Source organism: Diplotaxodon limnothrissa, linkage group LG16, assembly GCF_057381915.1.
Source record: "Diplotaxodon limnothrissa isolate DT_005_m linkage group LG16, D_limnothrissa_male_GT1.1, whole genome shotgun sequence".
NCBI classification, from domain to species: domain Eukaryota; kingdom Metazoa; phylum Chordata; class Actinopteri; order Cichliformes; family Cichlidae; genus Diplotaxodon; species Diplotaxodon limnothrissa.
Genome location: NC_140611.1, coordinates 7,257,877 through 7,268,457, shown reverse-complemented (window position 1 = coordinate 7,268,457; position 10,581 = coordinate 7,257,877). Strand labels below are relative to the sequence as shown.

The window sequence follows — 10,581 nt, the reverse complement described above, 5'->3', positions numbered from 1 at the left end:
TAATCAGGCACTGTGTGCTGCCTACATTTTATACCTGGTCCCTTCTTCTCTTTCTGAATCCCTCTGCCTTCCTACACTTTGGCTGTCTCTTCACTGTACTTCTGTAGGTGCTCGTCATCGTCCCTGAAAAGCTTCAGGGACCACAAGCTCGTGTGACGCATTCTGCCCCCTAAAGGACTAAAAAAAGAAAACGTCCAGTCACACTCACAGCATTCAATATGGTTCACAGATGTCTCTGGAAAAAGCAGATTCAAAAGAGTCGCCAGAAAGAAATACTCATTCATGACACAATGCAATTCACCTGAAACAAATAAAAAGACTTTATTTCAGTGATTATTAACAAGGACTGAAAGGAAGAGGGCACACTGTGATTCTACCCTCCCCTCTGCATGTTTCAGTCGTCATCAACCATAATCGCTTGAACATTCTGCTGCAGGCACCAAGTTTGAAGAGAATACTGGACTGTTCACACAGAGAGGCAATTAAAAACCACCACAGCCAGTTCGGTAATACTGCAAGGCCACCATGGGCTAGACTCACACGTAGCTCAAGAATAAGTCCATGTAGAGTTCGAAGGCAGATACGTTGCTGACCTCTGTGTTTTGTTCAAAGGAAAACCGTGCAGAAATTTCATTTTAAATAATTTGAGTCTCTTTGTTGTTCAACGTCCTTCTGGAAAGGTAATGTTTTTTTTTTGTTCTCAGTTCAGATGACTTTTGTAAAATAAATTATTACAGAAGTACATAAAGTTCTGGCAGCGGTCTGTCCATGTCAGTTTCACAAGGAAGAGGAGAGGGCCATCCATCAACTGACCTTACCCCCATCCTCATTTTCATATCTGGAGGCAAAAATAAGAGAGAAGGGGCACACTCCTAATGAACGTTTTCAAAGTCATCATCTCACACGCAGCCGTGACATCATCCACTCAAGACCCTGGCACAACCTACAGGTTAAAAAAGAAAGAAAGACATTGGTGGAAGAGAGTGGGAGAGAAAAACAAAGAGAAAAGCATTAAGATAAAAAATTTTATACCGTACAAGAACAAAAGTTTAAGGGAAACTAATTGCTAATACTCTGGGCCTGTTACTGGTGTTATTTAGTAAAAGAATATGAAAAAATATTTAAAGTAATCACAAAATACTAAGTCTGCTAAATTTCACCCTTAATAAGCATCTCTTATTTTGCACCTGATGTGGCTCTGTGGTAGGTGTTGCTAGGAGTATTCAAGTGCATAACTGGCATGAACTGAAAAGAACTGAGCACCAGCGCCAAAGCTTTGGCTCTGTCCTATAAGTCATCATTAAGCCCCCATCCCAAATCTTTACAGCCAAGTCACACATATCGTGGCGATCGTGGCTCAAGAGTTGGGAGTTCGTCTTGTAATCGGAAGGTTGCTGGTTCGAGCCCCGGCTCAGACAGTCTCGGTCGTTGTGTCCTTGGGCAAGACACTTCACCCGTTGCCTACTGATGGTGGTCAGAGGGCCCGGTGGCGCCAGTGTCCGGCAGCCTCGCCTGTCAGTGCGCCCCAGGGTGGCTGTGGCTACAATGTAGCTTGCCATCACCAGTGTTTGAATGTGCGTGTGAATGGGTGGATGACTGGATGTGTAAAGCGCTTTGGAGTCCTTAGGGACTAGTAAAGCGCAATACAAATACAGGCCACTTACATATTTCCGCAATAATACTGGTATCTTGATAAAACAGATGTTTTGTGTATTATTATAGGTAGCTAATTTATTTTATACAGTTGGCTGATGGGTTTGTAGTCTTTCATCAAATTTGTACACAGAGATCTTTCCATAATTAACATGATGAAAGCTCTAGGGTGCACAAAAGCCTCTGCATGTTTTTTCAGTAGTACATATACGCGGTTCTGCTACAGCTCGGCTTTAACTTTCTATTATCAGATCTGTGACACTATATTAATACGTTTGCCAGAATACAGCAGTTAAAGGGACTTATTGCTGCAATTTATAAATACCTGCCGTGTCAAACAGCATGCAGGGAAAAGGAAATAGAAAAAAGAAGGACCACTGAGTGCATTTATGCACAAAACAGTAACTTCGTTAACGTACAAATGGGTTGAGGCTTGAAGCTAAATAATGTTTTGTGTCCTCCAAAAAGACACTGTTAGGCTTCCTGAGCTGTCAGATTTATCCACATACAGCCCCCAGCTATTTCTAACTGAAGAGAAACATATTGATTCTACTTTAGCTGACTCTCATTGATCTGAATTGCTGTTTCTGGAGAGAATCACATGCATGAAAGCTGCGCTTGTAATACTGTGGCTGGTACATTATTTGCTTCCTCATTGGGTCTGCTTTGTTTATGACTGGCTAATTTGTGCAGCTTTTGGTAGAAGGAGAGTCATTTCTCAAATGAACAGGCTGCCTCTTTGTTAATAAATGAGAGCAATGTTAGTAGATCACCCTCACAACTTTCCACTCCCTCCAGTGCAATTTGGAGATTTTAGCTTCATGTTAATTTGCCCTGCTTAGTAAGTCTGACCCTTCATCACATTTTCCCTGCATAAAAGCAAATACTATATAATTATTTAATGCATACGTAAATTAAATTTTCCTCATATAACAAGTTTATATCCTCACCCCTCTCCTGTGAGGGCACAACAGGCCTGGATGTGCCACTGGTGGTCTTTGACGGAGGTAAGCTGGAGGCTCTGGGAGATCTCAGCCACAGACATGCATCCTTTCACATCCTGCTTATTGGCAAAGATCAACAGTCCTGCCTTTCTCAAGTCCTGGAGGCCAGAGAAGAAACATCAACAGAGAAGCCAAGATAAGGAAACATTTGTTTGCTTTATGTGTATTTTTAACACTGTGATGAGTTAACAGTACAGACAAAATCTCATTTACTGAAAAATGACTGATAGCATCAACTCAGAAAGACATTTCATATTCAGTGTACATACAATGAACCAGAAAACAATAATATTGCTACACACTTAAGTATATTTTCAGTAATATTTGAAATTTAAAAATGAAGCACCTTGAGATCAAGTTAATTTCTACTAGATTCTGACATGTGACAGAGCCTCATAAATAATGACTGCTGCATGGGACACATGGTTTCCATTATTTCATACAACAATCCATTAATATTAATTTGAATATATCTAATAAAATTACGTTATAATTATAAGGATCTTTGTCACTTTTTAAACGGTACTCACTTCATGTGCTAGCATTCTGTAGAGTTCTTCTTTGGTTACTGAGATCCTTTCTCTATCCGTGCTGTCAACCACCACAATTACAAACTAGTCGTAGAAGAAAGGGAGAAATAATGGACAAGTAATTAAATAACAACCCCTGCCAAACCACAGGCACAGTCATACATAACAGCACTGTAAGGGGAAGTTTTCAGAGTTTTCTTTCATTTAGTCAGAGTGAACATAATCTCATACCTCTGTGTTTGTGTAGTATGTATTCCACGATGACCTAAGAGACTCCTGGCCTCCGATGTCCCACATCAAAAAATGAGTGTTGTTGACGACTATCTCCTCCACATTGCTTCCAATTGTTGGGGATGTGTGTACCACCTCATTCATTGAACTATTAACATAAATACAATCTTTAGGTTCTGTTGACAAGCAACATTTACAGAATAGCCACGACTATTTTTAATAAATTATATGACTTGAGGAAAAAAAAAAGGAAATATAAAGACGCTTACTGTACAAGTCAGATTTGGATACTTACAACTGATAAAGAATTGTGGTCTTGCCAGCATTGTCCAGGCCCACAATAATAACCTTGTGCTCTGAAAGGCAAAAAGACAAAGAAATCACAGACTAACAGTGACATCAATATCTGGGTTTAATTGCTAAGGACTAACTGATGTATGGCTCTTATGTAAACAAAGTGGTTGCTTCAAAAAGATGTCTGAATTGAGAGAATCAAACAATGAACTTTTTACTAATCCATACCGTCCTTTGGTACAAATTGTGTAGCTTCACACATCTAGCATCAGTGGGACATTGTGATGCTGCGAACAGTGTACCTTCACAGCTACAGATGAGTTAGTGGGCGGTTTAAAGCAAGCTTGTAGAGTCAGGCTGCAGCCATCAGCGGCTGTGGATATAACATACAGACGTATCTTTCTAATGCACAAAAAAGCTTTAGTGAAAAAGATAAACAAGAAGTGACAGCTGGGATCGATTTCCATCTTGCTGCTGATACAAACAGAAGGCAAGAAGTCCAATAGCAGACACAAGCATAAGTCAAAGGTAAGGTTTTAACTTTAGCCTAGAGTGAAGGAACAAAGCGCTGATTATTATTTTCTTTAAAAAAAAAAAAAAAAAAATTATGAAAAAAATGATGTTCCAATATTGCTGGTTGGTATAAGAGTACATTTGGTATACTGGTCATAATTTCTTGAATAACAGGAATTTTTCAATTTCTATTATCTAGATGTATGGCTTAACTAGAGCCTGACCAGTAGTATTTGCTGATATACTGGTACCAGTATTTATAATGGCCAATAAACGACAAAAAAAAAAAAGTAAAGAAGGGACAAGAGAAACATCATTCAACCGTGTTATGAGTGTTGATGTGAGGGCTGCAACAAGTAGTAAACTAAAAATATTTGAATATTTAAATAGAGTTTTATAAAACCATGTAAATGTTTATTAGGAACAACAACATACTACAGCACGTCCTTGGGCCAGTATCAACTGCACTGTCTGCCATAACTGCACTAAATAGTAATGTGGCCCTAGAATGAAGGACAGAACAAGGGTAAATGTAAGGTGAATAAGATTATTATAATAAGTAAGTGAATAAGAAGAAAACTGGGGCAGAGACTTTAAAAAGCATGACGGCACAGAAAAATGTTGAATACAGACTGGGTAAAGCTTTCACATTTTTACATTATTATGAATATTATTGTGAAAGTTGTTCTAGAATTTGTCGATGCAGTTTTCTGCAGAATAATGAACCTCTGTTCATTTTTACTTCTGAGAAACTCACTGCTCTACTCAGTTAAGTTACTGGCCTGTCACCAGTTAACCTAGTTAGTTACCTAATAAAATCCTCCAGTTGTTTCTTTTTTAGTAATGCTTACTTTTATGAAACATTTGATGTCTTCTATGTTCTATTATTAATAAAATATGAAGTCATGAGATTTGCAAATCATTTTCTATTTACATTTTACAAAATTAAGTAACTTATCTCTATAAGAGAGCGAGATGAGGACTGAGGAGGAACAAAGACTGGTTGATGTCATTAGAAAAAAAACTAGTACATGACAGAAAAAGCATGCACTACCTTCTATTTGTATTAATCTGAGCTTAACAGACTTATCTTCGTGTTTTGTTTATAGAAAAACTTGCGTCACAGGACAAATACACAAAGCCTGCATTAAGTCTCTCTTTCCTATGACTGTCTCCGGCGACAGTCATAGCAAAGAGATGAAGTACTGTTGAAATATGGGGAAAGCCAAAAACTGCACTTCCTCCACTTCCGTAACATTGATTCATTAGTGTTGAATTCTCTCGCAGCTGTTCTATTCCCATGTTGTTGCAGTATATTGATAACTAACCTCGTATTGTGGATGAATAATATCAATAGTTCTCCTGACTGAAGTTTGGCCCGTGTATAGCATCCTGCTATGCGATTTCATTTGTCCCTGACCACCAGAATCCCTCACGTTAACTTTTATCGAGTGGAAAAAAAGTTGGCGTTCATCCTCCAGCTTCACTGTGCTAATGTTATGCTAACATAGCTGTGTCGCTAGCAATCACGTAGCACAACATTATATACCAGGTAGTCCAACTTCAGTAACCCTGCAAACACCACTGCTGTTTAGTTTTCTGTCTGCATTTATGTTGGAAGTGGTAGCAGAGCTGTACGTTTGAATTAGTTTCAAAAATCTCTCAGTCAGAACATGGTATGTCATGTTTAGGTGGAAACTAGCGAGCTAACTTCCTGTTAACTTCTAACTCCGTTAAATTTAATAAATTCTGTTTTCATGGATGCCTGGATGTTAAACTTAATTGTTACACCTGGTAAAGCAGTATCGCTGATGATTTAATTAAAGATGAAAGAATTTAGACCGTTTTTAACTCTTAGTGTTCGTTTGACTTTGGGACCTGAAATGGACGGAGTTTTGGACCCAGACTACTCCGCGAAGCTCCTCACTACGGCAGCCGTAATGCTCTGACAATCCATCAAGCAGTGCAGCTTAACAAAGTTGTACTAAAACATTTTTTAACAGATTTCTGCACGCCAAAATCGGTTCGAGGTCAGTAAGCACAACCAGAATTCATACATAAGGCGCACTCTCGATTTTTGAGAAAATTAAAGGATTTTAAGTGTGCCTTATAGTGTGGGAAATACCTTATACAGAAGAAAAGAATATATCGTGATATATATCGTTACCGCACGTGCTTCAAATTATACTGTGATATGGATTTTAGGCCATATCGCCCAGCCCTACTGCAGCTCTTCCAACTACAGCATTATCTGTACAAGCTAGTCAAGTTCGAAAACCCTGTTATAGTTTTGTTTATGTAAATGTAGATGGAAAACCCAACCTGTGTTACTCTGAATAAACTGCTATCATGAGATAAAACAGCCACTTAAAAGCTATAACATTTCATTTAAACTGGATACATAGACAAATATCAGCCTGTCGGTTGAGACCTATTGGCTCTTAAGTTTTAAATACTCCTATGCCTTTTAGCACATATGATCTATAATCTGTTATGCTGAAGAACACAGAACATAAAAAGCGTTCATTTGCTTACACTAGAGAAGGTGAAAATAATTTGTGTGCTCTGGAATATTTTTTGGAAGACAGCGAAGAAAGGAATGCCTATTATATCATATTATTGTATCTAGATCTATTACCACACTCGGTTTTTGCATGGATCCCCAAACTAACCTTTGACAAAACAACTTGTAATTCAAGGAAATCATAAAAAGTCCATAATCAGTGTGTAATCATGTACAGCTAAGCCTTCAGCTAACAAAACTAAAACCTCAAAACTGAGGAAGCGAAAACTTTTGCAAACAGATCTGTGCAAGGTGAAAAATGAGCTTTATATGTGCATTCTACCACACACAAAAATGTCATGTCATGTCAACATGCCATGTATGTTAATGTGCTTCTGTTCTTCCACTGGGTTGTCTCAGTCAGCTGGGTAAATGGTAAGACTTCTGAGATTTGGAAGCGCAGCTCTGAGGCTACATCCAGGGATGACAATAAAAGCTTTTCAGGCTTCAGGGACAGGATGGGTACAAGAAAATAAGAGCATAATTTAGAATTGAACAAATGGCAAATGTCTGGTCCTGTGACTCAGATGCATTATTATAGTATTGTCTGGCCACAAAACAGCTTATATGCATCTTAACATTACTCCTACATGTTTCTGGCCGTCAGGCAGATAATTAAAACACTACTCCTTACAGGGATTACTTTTTTGTGTAGGGGAGACCGGGGATAGTTGTAACGTGGGTCAGTTGTAACACTTCCAATTTCTCCAATCAGGGCTAAGTTTCAAATGATGTGACTCATCCTGTGCATGCCCAATTCAGTTCTGCTATCACATGTGAAAAATCAGCACATTTGTCAAACACAGACAATTTAACACGAAAAAAAGTAATTTGTATGCCAAAAAGTTTTTCTACTTTATTTCAATTTCTAATAGCATTATTTGCTTTTCAGTTAAACTCATCAAACTTAAATTGTGTTATTTGTATGTCTATGGGGATATATTCTGTGTAGGTCTTTAGTGCTAATGTTTTAGCCGTTGGCTGTAATGTTAGCTAGTTCATGGCTATAGGAGTCTGGGTCAGTTGTAACAGCAACAGTCTGGGTTAGTTGTAACAATAATGCAGATGTTACAACTTACCACACTATTACTTTAAACAAGTTGGGGCAACGACATCAGCAGAGAGAGGTTCACTGGTCGCATTTGTATATGCGGTTAATTCCATTGGCAACACAATTCCTCCACTGTTTGTGTTCCCACACATACATTATGCAGACCACTGTGTCAGAGATGGACCAGTAGGAAGTACTGGTAGTGGAAATAAATCAGGATGGGTGCAAGAAACAGATTTCCTCATCTTTCTGAAGCACTTTGCAAACCACACCAAGGTAAGCCATGATAAAAAGTAATGGAACTGCGATGCTGGTGAACAACTACATTTTTTCAGCTTCATTGTTATGTTCAAAATTGGTGCAAGAGTTGTAGGTTATGATGCCCACTGAGCCAATGAGGCCAACCTCGAGGAAGACCAACCAAAATTAATGAAATATTCAGTTGCAGAAAATTCCATAACTTGTCTTTTTTGGGGGGGTTGGAATATGTTCAAAAGCTAGATTTCTGCATTCTGTCACACACACACAGAGCTACATAAATGGCTCTAAGTGCATTCATGTGTTGAATAAACAAAGATTACATGTTAATGTTTTGTTAGTACCCTTATTTCATTGTGTTACATTTCACCCCAGGATATGTTACAACTAACCCAGACTATGGGGTTAATTGTAACATTTCACTCTTTGTGTTTGAGACCATACCATGCAATGGGTATTGGGAAATTGTGCTGCAGAGAAAATAGCTGCACTATTTAATAGCCGAGACATGTAAATACTTTGCATTACATTTTGAATCCACTACCTTAAAAGAGCTCCAATTTACAGACAGAAATGTCAAAAATGTTACAACTATCCCCGGTCTCCCCTACATGACGACATTCTCTAACACATCAGTGTAAAGTCTCCCATATGTGTTGAGTTAACTTGAGTTAGAGTGAAGCTAGGTGACTGCAAAGACCTGTTTTATGTTATGATTCACATTATTTTCATACACATTAGGCAAGGCAAGGCAAGGCAAGTTTATTTGTATAGCACAATTCAACAACAAGGTGATTCAAAGTGCTTTACAGAGACATTAGAAACAAGAACAAATAAAAAGCATGATTTAAAATTGAATAAAACAAGCAAATAAACTAACTAACTAATTAACAAACAAACAAACAAACAACAGTATATAAAATCAAAACAGATAAAATCAGAACAGTAGATAAAATCAGTAGTTAAATGTAAGTTTTGAAATTTAAGCTTAAAGTATTTAATGATCCTTTGTGCCCCTACAGAAGAGACCACACCCATCTGGTTAGACCTGTTTTATCGCAGGATAAGTGTGATCACTCAGAACATATGTATTTGCTGTGATCCTTCCCTCTAAGTGGACAAGCGAACCCACACAACTCACCAACGAAACGGTTCCCAACAGAGCTGCTGGATCCCCTTACTGTAGGTGTCAAGGGTTCAGATTCTTCCTTTAATTTGTCACCTATCAGAAAACTCCTGACACTAATCTGATAAGATTAAGTAATCACACTGGCAGTACAAAGTCAGTGTGATTCAGTCTAAAGTCAATCGCCTTGTTAACTGGAGAATTTTGCTGATGTAGCTGACTTCTGTGTGCTCTGTTGGTGTAGCCATCTCCAGTCTCAATGCCGGTGTCAACCCGGACTGAACACAGCATCACACTGTACCTCGGGGTTCAGGTTACAGAGGTTTCGCAAGGACCTGTTTACGGATTCAAGATCACTAGCCAGGAATCTACTTGGTTTTGCCTATCTGCGCTCTAGAACCCGAGAGCATAAATAATCTAACACAAAGTTAATTCAGAAATGGAGCGCCATGTTCGCAGAAAAACTATCATCTTTGCCGGGCCATTGGTGAAATGCTGACCATATCGTTAAATATAAACGGTAAACCATGAGGTAACTTTTAAATTCACCGACAATACCAATAATGAAACAGTAAACGTCCCGTTAGGGACAGAAACTGGTTACACGGCTAATTATGAGAGAATAGACCAGCGGGCCTTCTCTGACCACGGAGCCCCCTTAGCTCCTACACCTTCGACAGTTTCATGATGAATGCCGCAGCACCATTCTTACCTTGGTGGTTAAAAAGCCTCCATAACTTTGTAAATAGTATTCCCATGGCTGACGGTGATGAATTTCGATGCCAGCTTGTAATAGTTCGATGTACCTTAGCTAGCCAGCCTTGTTGTTCAGTCCTGCCAACTTCAACTAGCTAGCTAACTTGCTAACTACAACGACGATGACCTGTCAAAGCATTCAAATACAACTGCCATACTTATATGAACTGACTTCTACTCTACATGACCTACGAGGTGAAAATGTAGGTCCGACGACTGATTTACTGTATGAAACAAAACCGAAAACGCTTAACACTGTCACTTGCTAGTTCGTATCAGCTGGCTGTTGTGAAATACCCTGCGCTGTCAATCTTGCGCATGCGTGTCTAGTATCTTATGGAGCGCTATAAGGAAGGAAAAGCATTTATTATATTATATTATATGATATGAAAACTTCATACACAACAGGTTTAATAATTATTAAATACAGTAACAGGTAAATTATTTTTTTATGAATATTTCTATAAGCAAAAAACAAAAACACCCCACTGGTATCCATACAACAGCATAACAGCAGTTTATTTCATTACAGTTGTAAAATGACAGTGCACACAAATTCTAATCAATGCATCATTCTCTCACAGGCAGTATTCAAATCTTTT

General features: G+C 38.5%; 1 protein-coding gene across 1 annotated transcript; it reads right to left on the bottom strand.

Annotated features, from left to right (window-relative positions):
- Positions 1-307: 307 nt before the first annotated feature.
- arl5a (ADP-ribosylation factor-like 5A) lies at positions 308-10,272 on the bottom strand. The gene is made up of 6 exons (XM_085373869.1): positions 9,936-10,272; positions 3,714-3,774; positions 3,419-3,566; positions 3,188-3,271; positions 2,604-2,755; positions 308-943 (listed from the first exon to the last, which is right to left on the bottom strand). Exons 1-6 carry the CDS (start codon positions 9,979-9,981, stop codon positions 895-897), a joined length of 540 nt encoding a protein of 179 aa, XP_085229995.1. The 5' UTR covers positions 9,982-10,272; the 3' UTR covers positions 308-894.
- Positions 10,273-10,581: the final 309 nt, after the last annotated feature.